Consider the following 20115-nt stretch of genomic DNA (forward strand, 5'->3'; position numbering starts at 1 on the left):
TTCTCTTTTGGAACCTGACACTCTGTACTGTTAAAAGACTGACCCATGGTGGGTTGGTGGAGGGCTGTCTCTACCCATCCTGCCAATCCTTGGGGAGTTCAGCAGTGCCATACCAAAGTGCCACTTTCTACATTGGTTCAGTATTACTCACAAGGACAGGAAAAACCTGTCCAGATTTGCCCTCACCTACTCTTGCAAAATACCTGCCTCACCCCTTCCTAAAAGGAGTGAAGGCAAACCAATGCCTTCAGCTGGGAAAACCCATTCCCATCTGCAGCTCTGGTCTAACTGCCTCAGTGAAACAATGGATATGTGAACATATGCCATCAAGGAGTTCTTGCCAGCCATCCTCCAAGGATGCTAATCTCATTTTTCTAATTTCTACTAACTTCTCCCCAAGTCTACCTTCATTAGCATCACCTGTGTCTGGAAGTTGTGATTGAATCAATTTCCTCCCACTTTCAGGCACTCCCAGGCTTAGAATATTAAGACAAGTGCCACAGCCATTAGTTTAACTATCCAAATACTTAAGTATAATGTTCCTCTTTGTCTTCCCTAGGAAGATTGTTCAGGATCTCTTAGCATGGGTGGAAGGTCCAATCTTCCCTATAAAATAGCCAATCTTCCCTATAAAATAGCCATCCCTATAAAATAGCCTTCCCTATAAAATAGCCATCCTGCAGCGAGTGCCCAGTACTTCTGAGCCAAATTTTGGTTCAGTTGCACTGTGTGCCATCTGCTTTCTACTCAGCTTCCTTGGATCCCAGTGTGGGCACTGGACTTTGCTTTTCTAGACTCCCTCTTCAGGAACAGGGAATTATAACCTTCCTTCCAAAATTCCTCACTTTTCCAAACCTCTCTGCTCAACACTATCTCCTAGTACTGTGTGATTTCTCTGTGTGCTTTAGCCATTTGTGTGCTTGTGTTTTTATTATTTTACTTTTCTCAATAGAACTTGTTAAACTTTTACAAGTTCACCTGCAGATTTCTTATGGAAACCCATCTCCATAAAAGATGGCAACAAAGATCTCGAGCCTACCCAGCCTCTCATTAAGCAAGGTCTGCCCTTGCTAATTACCTTGCTCTAAAAGGGGAGGACCCCAGCATTTTGGGTAACAGTTGCTTTTAAAATTGATTGCCTTCCACTTTTTAAAAATTGTGTGCCTTCTAGATTAGTGACCTGTTGCAATTTTGTGAAGCAAAAGAAGTGATGAGCGGTTGGGAGCAAGTGATAGGTGGGTGAGGAGGCACCGGCTGTGCTCCACTTGATTGGGCGTGGGGGAGGGGGATGTGGGGGGCACCATTCTACAATGGCACACCCATGTTTGTTCGTATTGTCAGAGTCTTCCCATGATTCATTGTTGGGGGTTGTTAAGAGCCTCTTCTCTCAGGGAGGGAGGGGAGGGTGGCATGCAAGGGAGGGGAGGGGGCCCAGCATCAGGACATGCTCCACCCACCCTAGCGGAGGGAGGGGGAGGGGAGGCATGCAAGGGAAGGGGAAGGAGGGAGGGGCCCCGGTATCTGGACATGGCCCTCCCAACCTAGCGGCAGGAGGGGGGAGGGAGGGGTGACATGCAATGTAGGTGAGGAAGGGGAGGGAGTGGGAAAGGGCCAGCATCTGGACATGGCCCACCTACCCTAGCAGAGGGAGGGGAAGGGTGGCATGCAAGGGAAGAGGGAGGAGGGAAGGGGAGGGGAGGGAGGGAAGGGTGGCATGCAAGGGAATAGGATGGGGCCTGACATCTGGATATGGCCCCCCACCCTAGCAGGAGGGGGAGGGGAGGGAGGGGTGACATGCAAGGGAGGGGAGGGAGAGATGCTCACTTTTAAATTTCATGTGTGCCTCCTTGAGCTGTGTACAGATAAGATAGAACTTTAAAAAATAACATTTTGAGGAGCTCGGAAAACAAAAAGTAGGAAACATGCAAAATAAGTATCAGGATCTCAGAAAGTTACTGAGCATGGTAAAAGGGAAGGGATACTCTTCATGACCACAACTGAAAAACCAGTTAGTATTCTATACTTTTTCTCTCTAGCCTAACAAAAGATATTGCAATTTTAACTGCTATATTCTGGACAGCACAAATAAACTGGAGGACTCCGCCATCCTGTCAGTCTAAGTAGAAAGCAGTGCCAATTCTCTGTTGCCTTCAGCTGGTACAGCCCCCTGCTCAGCTGTCACCCTCCTGAAAGTCATTCAATAAACATTTCAATATGACAGACTTCTTTCCAGACTGACACATAACAAATCAACTAGCTAATGGATGGTGAAAGGCTGCCTGCACAGATGGCACAGCTCTGCTAAACAAAATGCTGGTCCTTGAAAACCCAAAGGCTTACAAATTCAAATCACCTGGAGAGAATAAATGCAAAATTAAAATGCCATCTCCAAGGTGCTGTTTTAGAAACAACCGCCACCACTACCATACACTGGGATCAAAACTGAAGGACTTTAGTCCAAAGCTGAAAAAAACACATTCTGCTTAAATCAAAACACCCCAAACAAACCCTAACTCCTAACCCCAAACTAACCACCTGCTTCAAAGAAAAAAGTAGCTGCAAGCAATCAATATTCAAAAGGCCACACTTTCCCATGGTTGGCCCCTGTCAGTGACCGTTGCTCTCTGACCGTTGCTCCCTGCTCCACTCCATACCTGAGCAGGTAAACAAAAACAAAGCATTTGGAGACATTCAGTGCCATTTGCCTTCTTCAACACCCGAGCCACGGCTATTCTTCTGGAGTGGAACAATTTTCTCTCGCTCAAGAAATGCCTGCCTATTTGAACATCTTCACTGGGATCCATTATCACAAACAGGGCCAATGTATCTGAAGCAAGGGCACAAATGTGGAAAACAGTTCTGTAAAATTTTTGAAAGATGAGCCACAAATTAGGTGCACAATGGGATTCGGGTTCATGGAAGGTAGAGCAAGGAGGAGAGAAAAGCAACCTAAATGTGTGCCTCCAGGAGGTACCAAAGACCCACCTTAACGGTCTCCCATCAGGGAACCTCTACAATAAGACTCAGAAGAAGAGAGAAACAACAACAAAAAAGATCCAGATGACTAAGGTGAAAGAGCAGCAACAAAGGAACAGAAGGCCAAGCAGAATCAGAGGTTAGGCAAATTAGCAGGATGGTGGAACAACTCACATTACAAACGAAACCTCTGTAATGAATGACTACCTGCCAGTAGCCTCTTACTACTTCCTTTTCCACGGGAGCTGAGAGTCAGGGGGGAAAGGGGAGGTAGTCTAGAATCTGCTAGGTGGATTTAAAGCCTAGGTGTCAAACTTGTGGCCCTCCAGATGTTGTGGACTACAGTTCCCATCATCCCCTGCCAGCATCATGCTGGCAGGGGATTATGGGAACTGTAGTCCATGACATCTGGAGGGCCGCGAGTTTGACACCTGTGATTTAAAGGAAAGGCATGACCCCTCTTACTTAAAATGTAATATAGCCTTCTGTTGTTCATATGTGATGGATGAACAATAGAACTTTTACTAACATAATGCAAAATGCTGGAAAGACCATGTCCAGTTTCTAAAATAAACTAAAGGTTATATTGAATGTGGCTCATCTTAACAGTTCTGAGTGTTTAGAAGACACCTTGAGGAAATGACACCTCTTAGCTGAAGAGCCTGCTGATAATTAAATAACAAGCTCTCTTTCAAATTGGTTAATGAAATACTTACCTGAAGGTAACTTGCCAGATTATTAGAAGCTTTGTATGCTAATTCAAAGATGGAACCTTTTCCGCCATCATTTTAATGAAGATGGTACTTTATGAAAACGTTAAGTGCTTACCTGTATTGTAACCACATACAGGCAATGTCATTCGCAGTTTATGAGCAAGTGATGGGCATGACCCGTGTTTGTGTTAATTGCCATGAAATCATATAAATTCCCAAATGATTAATCACAGAAATCTGATAGACAAGCGTAGAAATGTACTGTGGAACACGAACAGTGACATCTAAGTGTCAGGACATCCAGCTTTCAACACACCGTCTTCATCAGCTGCATCCAGCGGCTTGGACTTCAGCGTGAAAATCTTTCGCAGCTTACAGTTAGCTGAGACAATAATTCCATCCAAGGACTGGAAAACAGCTCCTTTGAATATCTCACTGGTGAACGCTACCAGGTCAATGCACAGATTGCACCACTAAGAAAAGAGCAGAACAGGATTAGTGATATCTTTGCACAAGGTACTGAACTTGAAGAGACCAATTACCCAGTTTCTCGTGAAACATAGTAGCAGGGCCATCCTCCTAGCTGCCACTAGGAGTATATGCTGACAACACACAAACAGTAGTCTTTTCTGCACACGTGACTTACAACATTTCCAGAACGTTTTCAATCTCCACCCCCTTTACTAAGATGTTTGTCTGCACTCATCTCCTTCAAACATTGGCTGCTGAGACAGACAGACAGACAGACAGACAGACAGACACACACACACACACACACACACACCCCGCACCTTCCACGATCACCCAAGCAGGGAAACCACTCACTGACAAGGCTTGTCAGATTTTTCCTGCTTATTTCCTGTAAGGAGTTATCAGACTTACCCATGGTGGGTGGGGGCTCTGTTTTGAGAACTGTGACTGGCCCAAAGTCACCCAGCAAGCTGCACATGGAGGAGGGAGGACTCAACCCTGGATCTCCAGATTAGAGTCCACCACTCTTAGCCCTTACACTGGCTCTTTCCAGCCTAAATTAAACTCCTATGGCTTTCATTGAAAACCCCCCAATATTTATTAGTAGTTGTCATTATTCTATTAGAGCAGTGGTGGCAAACCTATGGCACGGGTGCCAGAGGTGGCACTCAGAGCCCTCTCTGTGGACATGCGCAGAGTCCCCCCCCCCCCCCACATCTAGGCTGGCCTGGGCCACTGGGCTCAATTATTAGCATTAAACCTAAGGCCTCGTTTTGGGGAAGCAGTGTAGGTAACCCTGTTAAGTGCTGTTAAACCCCACTGATTTTCATGCGAAGAACTAAAATGTGATCCTTTACCTGGGAGTAAGCTCAGTTGCTGGCTATGGGGCTTGCTTCTGAGTAAACCCTCCTAGGGTCGTGATTCATCTGTTGGAAGAGTTGCACGGGGGCTTCAAAGCCACCAACTACCACCAAGCTTACTCCTGAGTAACGCACAGCTCAAAGCCAACTGGTTTTTCTAAACTAAAACCTCAGTATTCAGGTTAAATTGCCGTGTTGGCACTTTGCAATAAATAAGTGGGTTATGGGTTGCAGTTTGCGCACTCGGTCTCGAAAAGGTTCGCCATCACTGTATTAGAGTGAATTCTCTTCCTCACAGCTCCCGAATGGAATGTGATTGGAGCCGAACCCACTCAATACACATCCCATGGATCTTCTACATGCAATTTATGCACATTTGTATGCACTTATACATGTACATGCACTCTCATTCTGCACCTTTTCAGTGCCTGCCAGAGACCACAGAAACCAGTTTTTTTTTCTTTTTAGTTCCATAAGAACACATTGTGAAACACCCAGTGTAGAAGCACATCTACTTATTTACTAGGGTTCTTCTCTGTCTGCCTGTACAGACCCTGAACAGGGAATACTTTGGGGCCGGTGAGCACACATTTCTACTGTTCAGGGTTCATTTGAAAAACACACTGAAAATTTCAGTAAGATTCTCAAATATGCTATAGTCAGATTCACTGACATGAAATATTTTTAGCAGCTCATGGGAAGGACATATACATTAACTTTGTAACATTCGACTAAAAATGCACCCTAGTAGAGTATTCAGCTGTATTACATCACAGACTCTTAATTGAAGATCTTTGCACACTTTTCCTATGGTCGTTGAATCACTGAAACATATATTGATTCCTTTATTTTCTTGATTTATTTTATTTTTAGACTACTCTCACTCACTTATAAATCATAGTGGCAGACGTAAATCCACACAAGGAATGTCCTTGGAATTGAGCAAAAATGGGACAAGAATGGGAAAAAAATCTGCTAATCCATTTGGAATTTCACTTCAGACAAACTCTAGCTGGCACCAACAAAGGTCTATCACTTTGGGTTAAGCAACTCTAGCAGGAATAGCAACTTATAGTCACAAGTACAAATTTATCAACATTCCGGACAGAAAATGACCTAGATTAGGCCTGTCAGTCTTGTGGCACATTAGCCAAGTAGTGTGCTTGATAAAGTCTTCTGTGTTTGCGCCCCAAGCAAGCAGCAAAAAAAATAGGCGCTTATCAAGCCAGCCGCAGCACATGTCTGGTGGGTTGCGTGCTATCTGAGAGCCGCAGTCTTGACAGGTCTGCCACAGGTGATATGGAAGACAAGGCCATACAAAAAGCACAAGTTTTATTTCAGTGCTGCCAGACGCTGGCCTGAATAATTCAGAACGTTGTGCAATAGAGATGTATTGGGAGAGGAGCATCGTAACTGCACAGAGGGTTCTGCTGCTACTTCAGCCTGCAAAGGTCATCTTCTAGAGGGCAGAAGGGCTTCGTTGGATGGCAGCCTCAATGAAACAGGCTCTGCAAGTGGCCTCTGACTGCCCTCGCCCAAACTTTTGACAAGTATTTCACATTGAAAAGTTCTCACTTGCAGCCTAATTGTCTTCAGTGGCTTTTTGCTCTGCCATCCCAGACCTGGTTGCGAGGCAGCAAACCACTCCGGAGGCGGCTAAGCTGTGCCGTTGCTGCGCTGTCCCCGGCACAGCTACCCTACCCTCTGGATTGCGCCGTCAGCTTGACAGACACAGGGAAGGGTTGTCCATCTCCATCTGTTGCTGGCAGTCAGCCAAGTCATGGCAGCTTGTCAAGGGCTGTAGCTCTTGGAAATATTGACGCAACAACCTCAACCTGGAAGTTATGCGGGACTTCAAGCAGATTTATCAGACATGTGAAGCTTACTATGTTAATATCTGAGGGTGGGCTGGAAGTGTCCAAGGACAACAGTTTTCTGAATCTTGGCTCCACTTAGAAGAATATTAGCAGAGAGGAGAAAGAACTGGCTAGCTTGGAAAACTCCTTCCCTTCCAATTTTGAGGCCAGAAGGCTGGCAGGCAGCAAGGACTCCTACACTTACAGGGACGCCCAGAGGCACACATTAGAGAAGGCAGTCTCACAAGAAGAAGAAGAAGAAGAAGAAGAAGAAGAAGAAGAAGAAGAAGAAGAAGAAGAAGGAGGAGGAGGAGGAGGAGGAGGAGGAGGGGGAGGGGGAGGAGGGGGAGGGGGGGGGGAGGAGGAGGAGGAGGAGGAGGAGGAGGAGGAGAAGAAGAAGAAGAAGAAGAAGAAGAGGAGGAGGAGGAGGAGGAAGAGGAGTTTGGATTTATATCCCCCTTTGTCTCCTGTAGGAGACTCAAAGGGGCTTACAATCTCCTTGCCCTTCCCCCCTCACAGCAAACACCCTGTGAGGTAGGTGGGGCTGAGAGAGCTCCGAAAAGCTGCGACTAGCCCAAGGTCACCCAGCTGGTGTGTGTGGGAGTGCACAGGCTAACCTGAATTCCCCAGATAAGCCTCCACAGCTCAAGCAGCAGAGCGGGGAATCAAACCTGGTTCCTCCAGATTAGAATGCCCCTGCTCTTAACCACTATGCTACTGCTTCTCTAGTTGCGCTATCTGTGCAATATTATAAAATGTATGGGTGGAGGAACATTCCCCTCGTACAGAAATCCAGGCATAATCATCAGAATAGTTTGGCTACTTGCAGGCAACATGAGGGGATGACCAGAACTGCATACCTCTTGCAATTTTAAGCAAAAACCAAAAAGGGTCAAAGTTTGGTACAGGGCATCAAATTCAGAATCATGAGAATCTCAAGTTTTCCTTTTTGAGCAAGCATATTTCCAGCCTTTCATGACCACAGGCCAAAGTACATGGATAATCTGGTAACATCGCCAAAGCCATAACCTTTCAAGTTGCTCAGAGGGTTTTAGTGCCCTAATAATTCTTTCGGCAGAACAGAGCTTATCCATAATAAAGCACATATGAAAATTGCTTCATTCATCTGTTTTATTCAGGCTGCACAATCAAGCATTTCTTGGCACAGAATCTGGATTTCCTTGTGATTTACTCACTTGCCCCCTTGTAATGCGGAGTACACACTGTACTAAGAAGATGAAATGCTCCTTAGAACAATACAGGGTTGTTTATGAGATGGAAGGTAATAAAAATCCTGAAGCCCGTCCAGGAGGCGAAAGTGACAAATATGGTTTGGCAAACAGTCTGGGAACCGAATAGACGGTGAATCCCATATTCTCCGTTGGCTCAGCTGTCCGAGAAGCCAAGATGACATGTTTTAATTCCCTATCGTGGCACCCTAAAACTCTTCTTTCGCATTATGGAGGTGACTGGCCAAAAGCAGGCTTGAAGGGAAATTTTGGGCCTGCCCAACCCATACTTAACTGGGTTAACAAGGATCCTCCCAGGCTTCAGCAAAATTGATAAAAATTTCACCTTGGACTGGAGTTTTGTGTCAGGACGCTGATAGCTATGGTAAGCCCAGCAAGGCTGTGCCAGGATACTCTGTCATGAACTCATTTCCCGGAGAAGAATATGGAGATTTATCTGTTATAAATATGGAATTAGCATGACATCACTTAGTTCTTTTGCCTAGTGTTTTGCCTTTCGAGATCTGTCTTCTGATTGTTTCCCAATTACCTGTGTCTTATTAGGATTTATGCTTTGCTATTAAAGACCAAGTCACTACATGATATTGCATCTAAGAAATTCCTCAGAATCTCACACAGCCCAGCCGTTTCCCCATACAAATAGCATTTTGCCAGGTGTTGAAGGGTTAGTGCCAGCTGAGCAACAAAGAACTGAAGGGGGGGAGGGGTTACCCACCTTATGCTGTCATTTTCTCTCATGTACACATAGAGAAACCCAATCCTCCTGATGCCCAAGTGTGTGGGGGAGGGGACCAGAAAGGGGGAAGGGTTTCTCTTGGTGATGGCAACTACTACTGAAACATTAAGATTTCAGACCAGAAGTGTTGGGGGAAAACTCTTATCAGGTGTTTGGGTTTTATTTCAAAGAACATATACCATACTGTCTTGGTCAGTCCTGTTGTGTGACAGCAGAGAGGCAAAGAGGAAGGTTTATGACACACGCAATACTACTGGCAACAGTTACAGGGTAAAAGCCCAAGTACAGTGAAAACTAATGGGGGAAACACCTGCAATTGGTGCTTCCCCCTCAAATCATATTCAAGGATGATAGAGCGATGGCCATAAAATACCTACAGTGGTGGCGAACCTTTGGCACTCCGGATGTTATGGATTACAATTCCCATCAGCCCCTTGGCCATGCTGGCAGGGGCTGATGGGAACTGTAGTCCACAACATCTGGAGCGCTAAAGGTTCGCCACCACGGACCTAGAAGGAGCATAGAAGGAGCAAATGAATTCAGACCAGATAACAAGTAGGACAGGCTGTTGAACTAAAGATTTTAGTGGCATCACAGGCAAAACAACAACAAAAGTACGCAGCAGAATGTCAGAGCTCATTTCTTCTCTCATTTTTTTGTCTTTTGATCTGGGCTGACATAGAAATAACATTGGGTATCTGATGTCAGTTTAAAGCAGGGGTAGGGAACCTTTAACACTCAAAGAGCCATTTGGACCCTTTTTCCATGGGAAAAGAAAACACTTGGAGCCGCAAATAATTTTTGACATTTAAAATAAAGATAACACTGTATATATTGGGGGTTTTTACCTTTTACTCCACTCATTCTGAGAAGCACATGGATGCGCCCGCCCTGCTGCCTGCAGGGCGGGCAAGGATGGGACCAGCTCAGCTCATGGAGCCACAGTGCAAGGGCAGAAGAGCCATATGTGGCTCTCGAGCCGCAGGTTCCCGACCCCTGGTTTAAAGACACAAATATCTCAGCCTTTCAGTCCACAACTCAGAGCAATAAGACTTGTGCCACACAGCCATTACTCTGCACTGAAGAGCCACATGTGCAAACCAATCCAGTACTGAAACAAGGATAAAGATTCTCCGTCCACTGTGATGGAAACATTGTGACACAGTTGTTACGCTAAACATGATGCCCGACATATCATCCACAAATGCCCGCTTAACGTCACTCTTTACAGAGGATGAAAGCCAATCAATGGGCTGATTTGGGAAGGGAACAGAGATGCTTTCCATAAGAACTGCTTGCATCTAAACCTCTGTGGTTTTCAGAACCAGGTGCTCAGGAGCAGCAGCAGCAGGTCATTGCTTTCACGTCCTGCATGAGAGCTCCCAAAGGCACCTGGTGGGCCACTGTGAGTAGCTGAGTGCTGGACTAAATGGACTCTGGTCTGATCCAGCAGGCTTGTTCTTATGTTCTAACTAACCCATTAGCAAAAGTGGTAGGAAAACAGAGACAGCAAAGCTTCTGCAGTTTCTTCACCCGTTCAAAGGCAATGGGTAGAAAAAAAGAAGTTTCCCTATCCCCTGTAACTCAGGGAGTTGTTACAATAAAGGTAAATGGTGGCAGCAATGCTGTTCATTTCCCAGGTTTATGTCTTTACTCTAAAAAGTCTTCAAATAAACATTTCCCTATGCCCCACTGTGATGCCTGGGATCAAAATGGGAGCATCTTCTTGACAGGGTGGTTCCTGGCCTTCAATGATGCAGCTGGCCTCCACACGGGCCAGGACCTTTACGGCCCTGGCCCCGGCCTGGTGGAACACTCTTCCTCCAGCTGTCCGGGCCCTGCGGGACCTTGGTGAGTTCCGCAGGGCCTGCAAGACTGAGTTGTTCCGCTGGGCCTTTGGAGTGTCCAGTCACTGAAGTGTGCGCCCCCCCCAACGCATTTATTTTACCATCTTGCGCTACCCTCTTAGAGGGGAGTCCAGCCGTTCCCCCTCTTTTAGAGAGGCCTTTAAATAAATTGGGTTTTGGACGCCTGATATTTTTGCACTGACCGCTGTTTTTAATGGATTTTATTGGTTTTAGTAAATGTACTGATTGTTATGATATATTCTACACATGTGGATATTGTTGTGCACCGCCCAGAGCCCTTCGGGGATGGGGCGGTCTACAAATCCAATCAATCAATCAATCAATCAATCAATCAATCAATCAATCAATCAATCAATCAATAATAGACATGGACTAGGTTTGGATAGAAGAGGAGGGGAATTATCAGTTAATGATCCACAGTCGTGGGACTGCAAACCAAAAATGGATTCTCTTCTGGCAATCTGTTCATTAATATAGTAATGGGGTTCCACCTCACCACTCATACACCCTTCTGTGCAAAGAGCTAAATTATCACTGGGGGGAAAATCCATGATAAAAAATCAACAGGAAAAATACTTTAATACTGCTAAACTCACCTCTAAGCTCATTACTAATATTGCTAAGCTCATAACTATCTGCAGTAGAACATAAGCCACTTCCTAAAACAGATGTACGGGAAAGCCTGAAAATATCAGCCACCCTCCATCTGAATCCAACAGCAGAGTCATTTTGAAACAGCATCAAATTATACTTGGAAAATATGCTGTTAAACATAAAGAATCAAAGCACAAGAAAAACAGTGTACTCATTGAAACTGAGAAATGCCGATAAGGCATTGTCGAAGGCTTTCATGGCTGGAATCACTGGGATGTTGTGTGGTTTCCGGGCTACATGCCCATGTTCTAGTAGCATTTTCACCTGACGTTTCGCCTGCATCTGTGGCTGGCATCTTCAGAGGATCAATGAGGATCCTCTGAAGATGCCAGCCACAGATGCAGGTGAAACGTCAGGAGAAAATGCTACTAGAACATGGCCATACAGTCCGGAAACCACACAACACCCCAAGGCCGATAATGTTATAACGTAGACCAGGGGTAGGGAACCTGCGGCTCTCCAGATGTTCAGGAACTACAATTCCCATCAGCCCCTACCAGCATGGCCAATTGGCCATGCTGACAGAGGCTGATGGGAATTGTAGTTCCTGAACATCTGGAGAGCCGCAGGTTCCCTACCCCTGACGTAGACTAATGTCAATATTGACGGGAAGTCAAAGGAGAAGCAGCAATTACTGTTATTAACCATTAATTTATTATCAAGAAAGATAAAGTGGGTCATTTGTTGGACCTTGCCTCTCCTCTGCAGAGCTGTCAACCACTGCTGACCCAGTTCTAAGCAATCTGAGTGCCCCCTCCTCTTCCTCTTCTTCACTCCTGGGTCTCTTACCACCTATGGGACCCGCTTCTCCGCCCTTTCGGGAGGGTTTTAATGAGGGTTATTGCGGACATTGTTTGTTACTGATGGCTGCGTTTTAAATTGTTTTAATGTATTTAAGGGTTATTGTAGATATGTGATTTATGTTGTTCACCGCCCAGAGCCCTTCGGGGGTAGGGCGGTATACAAAACCCAATAATAAATAAAAATAAAATAAATAATTTGACCCACCCAACACACGCAAGAGTATTTCCAACCAATTTATAATTTTTTTTCATGACAGAGAAGCTTTCCTAAAATTCCTTAAATCTTCGCAGACATTGAAAAATGGATACATTTGTATGTAATTAAGCAATTAAAACTTAAGTGGTTACAACGAGGTACTAAAATAGTTTATTTAGAAACACTGGGGAAGAGGAGGTGCAGGGAGTGGAGGCAACAGGCCAGAGCTAGGTGCCCCAGGAGGCCCACAGGTCAGTAGCAGAACAGATGTTTTGAACACAGTATGCACTAGGTCCAGACACATACATCTTTGCTTAAAATAAGGACTGAGTAAGGCCCCTGCTTGAAGTCTGCTAGACAGAGTTGACAATGATCAAGCAGAACTCAGGAAAACAAAAGTTGGCTCTTACCCGTGAAAGGTCCTTTGAGCAGCGGAGGACATCTTTCTGGGTGTTTCCCACCATTCACAAGGGAGGCAGTGTTTCCTACAACTTGTGGTAATTACCCAGAACACCTCACTTTCGGGACTCCCAACACTCACATGTAACGCCAAGATAAACATGAACATTAACCATAAGCCTCATATAAAATAGATTTCAAAAGGAACAAACGGGAAACAGATCAATTAAACAAGACGTCTGCAGTAGGTATATTAAGCAAAATGCAAGTTGGCCGTCTTATGTTAACAATGACATAGAGATGGCAAGATGTCCTCTGAGCAGAAGGACTTTTCACAGGCAAGAACCAACGGTCGTTCTCTCTTTGAGCTGGAGGACATCTTTCTGGGATCTCACGGAGGCAAAAAAGGTTGAAGGTTTGCTGTCGGTTTGTTTTGCAAACTAGGCTTCACCGTGGGTTTGTTGCAAGTCTCCATCGAAAACACGGTCAAGCACTTCTCCAAATAGCTTTTCTCCTTGGAAAGGGTAAGTCAATATGGCCGCTTTTGACTTAAAGTCAGTCTGCCACGCCTCAGCCAATGCAGCCTGCTAGTGGCTGCCTTCAAAGCTAAGCTCCTGCCTGCAAACAGCATCATGTCCATGGCATCCATCATGAAAGCCACTGCTTTAGGCAGTCTCCTTCTTGCAAAAGCCTGTCATCCCCAGGCAGCAATTGGATGAGGGTGCATACCCAGACAATGGCTGCATGTGACACCAAGGAGGCAGTAGCAGAAGTCCTTATGACAATGGCAATATACTCATGATGTTCTCAGTACACTGCTCTGTTTTTTGGTGCAGCCCATGCCTGGGACGTGCCCACCGGTTCTCCTCGCCTGAAGCACCCGCAGCCACTTGACTGTCCTCCTTAGCCTCTGACAGGAAAGAGATGTTGCTGCCTTCTTTTTCCATATCCTCATTGAATAACAGCTTTTAATGCAGCTCTTAGGAGGGAACAAGAATAGCCTACAACCAGGCTGGACCTTCACCAATGATCCCAATGAGGAAAAGGAGCAGGAGTTGATAAGGAAGAAAAACCAAACTCAACAGAGAAGGGCAAGGAGAATGAAACAGCACAAAAAGAAAAAGGAAGAAAATACAAAGAGAAAAGTGAAGGCAAAAGATCTATTTTTCTCTGTAGCCCAGTCAACTAGCTACTGCTCTCCACTGAGGCAGGAAAAGAATGGGTGTTTTCTGGGTAAACTTACAGAGTTTACCCAGACACAAAGATCTTGTTCCTGCCTACCTTGTCAATCATGGAAAATACCCAGAAAGATGTCTTCCAGTTCAGAGGAAGAAGTGGCAGATTAATTCTTAAATACATTAAATTCTCTCGGCTATAGGGATCAGTAGTTCGACTCTATTTAAGGCAACTTCAGATATTCATATGACAACAATGGCAGTTGGTCTCAAATCTGTTTCTGGAGCTCACCTCAAGTTTGGTCTCAGGAGCAGAAGAATGATTAAATCTACCTTTTAATTAAAAAAAAGTACCTAAAATGCTAAAGATTCCCACTGTTCCACTAGACCAGAATAGGTCCAAGAAATAATTTCGCCTCTAAATAGAGCCTGAAGATCATATTTGGCTGAATTTAATTTATGAGACATTAAGGAATGCTTTAATCGTGAAACATTGGTGTTAACTCGACACTATAAACAACTAAAAAATGAAGCAAAATAATTCATTGCAATGTTCTTGATTTAACCGCCACTCCAGTGGTATGGCTGTCTGAAGTAAATTAATTTTTTTAAGCCGCACTTACCAGAAAGCAGGAAATTAAAATCAAGTTGTAAGATTAACATAATTGCTGCCTGACAACTTGCAAGAAAGCCCCGGAAAACTTTATAGGTCTCTCTGAAAAAGCTCTGGTAAGTAACATGCAAGTTATGCATGTTGCATGAAATCCCAGGACTATTTTCTTTGCGTTATCCTGAAAGATTCTTATTTGAATATGAAGTCAATGGCCAAACCAATTGTAGTCATGCTGGAAAAGATACTGCACATTACTAGGAGCGTGATTTGGGGGGGCAGGGGAAGAGTGGAAATGGAGCATTCTAATTTGAATAGTAATACAGAAAGCCAAACAAATCCCCACTAAAAAACACAATATGTAGACAGAAATGTGCATGAGACACCTACCAATATTCCATCTGAATACAAGGAAAGCCTGCTGTGTATGCAGGTGCCTCTTTTTAGACTGTTGCATATATCTCTTTATAATGGTTATTTCATTTCTAGGAGTACCCGCAGTCTCACCTGGAACCTCTTTTGAACTGTAGCAGTAAAGTTATTTTGCATTTTAATATGAAGGACTAACATACCTTGTTATATCATCCATATGAATATGGTGAATGCCACAACTGAAAAACTTTCTCTAGGGTATTTTAATTTCATTCATTAAAATCTTCAACACCTTTTCTCCTCCAAACAATCCCAAGAACTGTCTGATATCTTACATTTATTTCCAGATACAACCCTGCCCCCCCCCTCAAAAAACCCCTAATGGTTATTCCATGAATCTGGATCAAACAGTGGCGTAGGAGGTTAAGAGCTCATGTAGCTAATCTGGAGGAACCGGGTTTGATTTCCAGCTCTGCCGCCTGAGCTGTGGAGGCTTATCTGGGGAATTCAGATTAGCCTGTACACTCCCATGCACGCCAGCTGGGTGACCTTGGGCTAGTCACAGCTTCTCGGAGCTCTCTCAGCCCCACTCACCTCACAGGGAGTTTGTTGTGAGGGGGGAAGGGCAAGGAGATTGTAAGCCTCTTTGAGTCTCCTGCAGGAGAGAAAGGGGGGATATAAATCTAAACTCTCTTCTTCTTCCTCCTCTTCTGAACAGGGGCTCACCTGTTGCCAAGTCTGCAATATCTTAGATGCCTGAAGAGAATTCTTATTTTTTTCAGAACCTTGTGATAATTGTTCACTGACGAGAATTTTTTTTCAAAGCTAAAATTCTCCATCTCTATTGATTTTGTACCGGTTTTTACTAAACACAGTTCTACTTTCATGGGCCATTTTTACCAATGTACTTATTTTCCCACGCAACTTTTAACTTTTTATTTACCAGACTTATTTTATGGCTTGTGTTTGATTTTGTATGTTTATCTGCCGATACTGCTTTTAATCTGTTCTGCACTTTTCTTACAGTCCTGGCTCCCTTGTATGGGTTTATTGCTTTTATTGAAAGCTTACGCCAGTTTCATGTGGAAAGTGAAGGGTATAAGTATTTTCAATATGTTAAGTGATGCAACATTTCTGCAGGTTTTGATGCACCATTTCTGTTACCTACATCCGTGTAGGTAACATTCCCCTAGGAAGGATGATTCTGTGCTTCTCTTGGTTCTGGAGGTAGCATGGGATAGCTCAGGCAAAGCAGAATGGCAGAGCCCTTGACAAGAACTTGTGTTGTATGATTCACTTTCTCCAAGTGATGCCCATATTCAGAGCACACAAACTGTTGGAGGGCATGAGTGCCTGGGAAATGCTCGAGTATGGGGGCACACCACCGGAAAAGGGTCTCTCACACTCCCCCGACTGACCTCTCCTTCCAAAGTGTGGATTCGGAGAAACTGCTGAGGTTGCAAGACCTCCTGGCTCCAATGTGTACATGCAATTGCCAAATCCTCTGCCCAAATCCCCCTGCGCCCTTTTGCCCTGTCCATTGTATTGTGTTTCCCCTGCCTGCCTGCCTTGTTTGTTTTTCCTCTTGTGAATTGTCAATAAAAGGGCTTGGGGAGAAACGGGACGGCAGAGTTGCCCCCTGCATCTCTCACTTGCCGAAACTTCATGCGGTCTCCGTTGCTGTAAGACAACACAAACAATAGGCAGAAAATACTGAGACTGACAGTAACAATCTCTCTCACATGACACAGCTTACTCACACACGCATGCACAGAAGTATTCCAGATCGCCACTCTGAAACAGCCAGAAAGTTGACTACTTATATTCAAGGGTAACAGGGCCTTGAAGAAAAGCGTTGTAACAAAAAATAAAAAGTAACTATACACTGATATTTTAAGCAAGGAAGGAAGGATACCTACAATTTTGCGCTTGATCATAAAGAGAGGAATTTTTGCATGTAGAGGAGTTACAGACAATTCCTTGTGGACCGTTGATAAATACAATCTTCTTTTAATGTTTCCTAAATCAGCTATCCTGTAAAAGAGAAAGGTAAGAGTGGGAAGGAATAGAAATAGATCTCCATCAATTCAATAACCACTATCTTAAGGCAACCACAGAAAACTCTCATTCATACGCAGAACCTTTATATCAAGGACAGCAAATGGAGAATTTAAGTATTACCCCCTTTACAAGATAAGTAATGAGATTTCTCTCTGAAATTCAAAGTTAGTGGCTACAAGACTGAATATATAAAAATCACTTTACATGCTAATTTTATTGCAACGCTCTGTTCTCTTCAGTAGATTTCCATAGCACTTCAACCTAAGAAAGAATTCCATTTGTATGAACTGAGAAGCCACTAGCCTTTAATAATCATGCTTCTTTCAGCCCTTTAAGCTTGTATTATCTTGGGACACACTGTCAACCTGCTAAATAGGAAACCATTATAGGCTTTCTTTGTCTAAAAATGCACCTGCCATTTCATATAGGCCCTTTGTCCACTCAAAGATAGGCACAAAACTTTGTATGTCAGCTCTACTTCCTGAGCACGTATCTCCAAACCTGAATTAATAATACACAAGTTTATTGCTAACTATTCAGGTTGTTCCTCAGGTGACACCAAGGACATTGGATTTGAGCATTACTAATAGATTTAGACCATATCCATGATCAGCTTTGGTTCGGACTGATAAAGAGGCTCTTTTGTATGTTCCGCTTCCTTGTGATTTTCAAGAATGTTCAAACTGGCTTAATTCCTCTCCAGGTTTCTCCCAATAGAAAACAGCTTACTACCATGAAAAATTGTATTTTTAGACCTGGAAATTGATTCAGCTGCTGTTTTATTGATCTATTTCAAGCAGACTGATAATACCTACCGCTCACTTTCCTCTCCTGGAGGAGAAACTGTGAATATGTTTTTACAAACAATGTCAAACTGGCGCTAAAAAAATGTGGGAAACCTCCAGTTTTATCAACAGTAATTTTGTTCCAATAGGAGATCAGGCACGGGAGCAAAGGAACACAAATATGAATTAACTCCTTCCGCTAAAATGAATGGGAAGCTGTTGCAAGCAGGGAATTTGTGCAGGCAGTTTACACTGTTCTCTCTCCCCCCGCCCCATTATTTTTGAAAAAATTAAATTGGGACAAATTATTGCACTATACTTGCAATTAACAATATGAGTTTTTAGGTTCTCTGCTGGAATGATAGAAACTGTCCAATTGGTATACCCATGTAATATCACTTGGACTTCGAATAATCTTTCATAAGCAGACTTGATCATTCGCTAAATAAACTGTCCATTTGGAGATCCTTGGGTCTGAAAGATGGGATAGGATATTAAATAAATCAATCTCAGGCAGCTATCTAGCCACAATTACACATTTCAAACCATGACCATGTTAGGTATTTCAAATATTACCATATTTATGTAATCAGAAGGATCAATCTTCTAAGTGTGTCCATTTGCTTACTTCACTTCTACCGTCTTTCTCCCCAACATCGAGATCATAGACGTATCCACTGTTCTCTTTCCCCTTCATTCTATCCTCACAACAGCAAGGTAGGTTAGGATAAGAGTAAGTGACTAGCTCAAGATCACCCAGCAAGTTTCTAGGACACAGTGGGGATTAGAAAATGCCCCCCCCCCGATTCTTACTTCAACACTCTAACCACTATACCAAACCTGTTCAATCAATTGTGAATATCAGGAGAGCAATTCCCATGTTTTATTTCATTATTTATTTCAAATACATGCCCACAGAGAGATGTGATCAAGCAGATTTAAAACAATACAAATCAGTTAAAAAAAAAACCTGATCTGCCAAGTTCACGTAAGGTATTATCCATGTTGACACTGAACTAAAAATACCACCAACGCCACAGTAACAATTAAAAAGTAAACCCACAGACAACCAACTGATCATGAAATACATAGAATCGTAGAGTTGGAAGAGACCACAAGGGCCATCAAGTCCAACACTCTGGCGTGCAAGAATACACAATCATAGAATCATACAGTTGGAAAGGACCACAAGGGCCATCAAGTCCAACCCACTGCAATGCAGGAACACACAATCAAAGCACTCTTGAAATTTGCTCATCCAGCCTTTGTTTAAAAACCTCCAAAGAAGGAGACTCCACCACTCTCCAAGGCGGTGAATTCCACTGTCGAACAGCCTTGACGGTCAGGACCCACTTTGGGGGTCGAACGACCCTTTCACAGGGGTCGCCTAAGACTCTTTGCATCAGTGTTCTCCATGTGTAAAATGGATAAATGTTAGGGTTGGGGGGTCACCACAACGTGAGGAACTGTATTAAAGGGTCGTAGCATTAGGAAGGTTAAGAACCACTTCTTTAGAGCATGGAATAAAAGCTGTGACCTGTGAGGGTATGGACCCTTTATTGTATGAATGGCGCTTGATGGAAATCCATCCTTGTTTTTTTTGCACAGAAAAAAAAATCATGACCCCCTATTTTAAATTTTTCAAAACACAAAACGACGACACCGCTCCTCACATATCAGGAAACAGTTGAAAAGCTCCACGGGAGTTAATGTATTTTTATTATGTTTATGCTGGAGTCTTCATATCGAAGGGGTCAGACATGTGATGGAAAAATAATGAGACTACGTTGAAAAAGAATGAGGCAGTCAACAGGAAAAATCAACCTCATTTATAATAATACTCTTCTGATCAGCAGGTGCAAAACTTCCAGCTATGGTCATTAGCAGCATTCATTTCACACTTAACATCTACATCTGCAAAACATTTTTGCCCCAAAATTACTTTTCAGTACCATTTTCAATTCAACGTTCAATTCTATTTCATAGCTTCAGCCCTGATTGACTATTTTCCTCGTGATAACTACTGCAACAAGAACAAGAGTTAAAATGGCAGCATGAAGCTAGAAGTACAGACACAGTCATTGACTCAGATTACCTATTCACGTTGCTTTTTATATGTATGACAATTTGCAGCACTTCTAAGCTAAAAGTGAACTCAGTCTTTAAAAAGCAGCAATGTCGGGAGTGAATTAACAGTTTATTGGGCTTCCAGGTTCTTCAAAACTATTTCCCTTCCTTTGTAAAATATGCAGCATGTTGACTGGCCATAAGGCAGAAGACTGCCTTTTGCTAATGCTGCTGAGGCCTCGTATGAAGTATTGGAAGCCTGC

The 20115-nt window shown here is 43.7% G+C and overlaps 1 protein-coding gene and 1 long non-coding RNA gene across 2 annotated transcripts in view; one reads left to right on the top strand and one right to left on the bottom strand.

Annotated features, from left to right (window-relative positions):
- The window catches only part of CFAP20DC (CFAP20 domain containing), a 195279-nt gene that overhangs the window by 134671 nt on the left and 40493 nt on the right, over positions 1–20115 (bottom strand). Inside the window, exons 5-6 of the mRNA XM_048487317.1 lie at positions 16859–16973; positions 4006–4162 (exon numbers count right to left, since the gene is read on the bottom strand). Coding sequence (XP_048343274.1) covers positions 4006–4162; positions 16859–16973 — 272 coding nt within the window. The remainder of the gene's footprint in view (positions 1–4005; positions 4163–16858; positions 16974–20115) is intronic.
- On the top strand, positions 11485–16386 carry LOC125430259. Its single transcript, XR_007244118.1, has 3 exons — positions 11485–11495; positions 15368–15374; positions 16263–16386. It is a non-coding gene; the product is annotated as an uncharacterized LOC125430259 (long non-coding RNA).

This window comes from Sphaerodactylus townsendi, linkage group LG03, assembly GCF_021028975.2.
Source record: "Sphaerodactylus townsendi isolate TG3544 linkage group LG03, MPM_Stown_v2.3, whole genome shotgun sequence".
Lineage (NCBI taxonomy): Eukaryota > Metazoa > Chordata > Lepidosauria > Squamata > Sphaerodactylidae > Sphaerodactylus > Sphaerodactylus townsendi.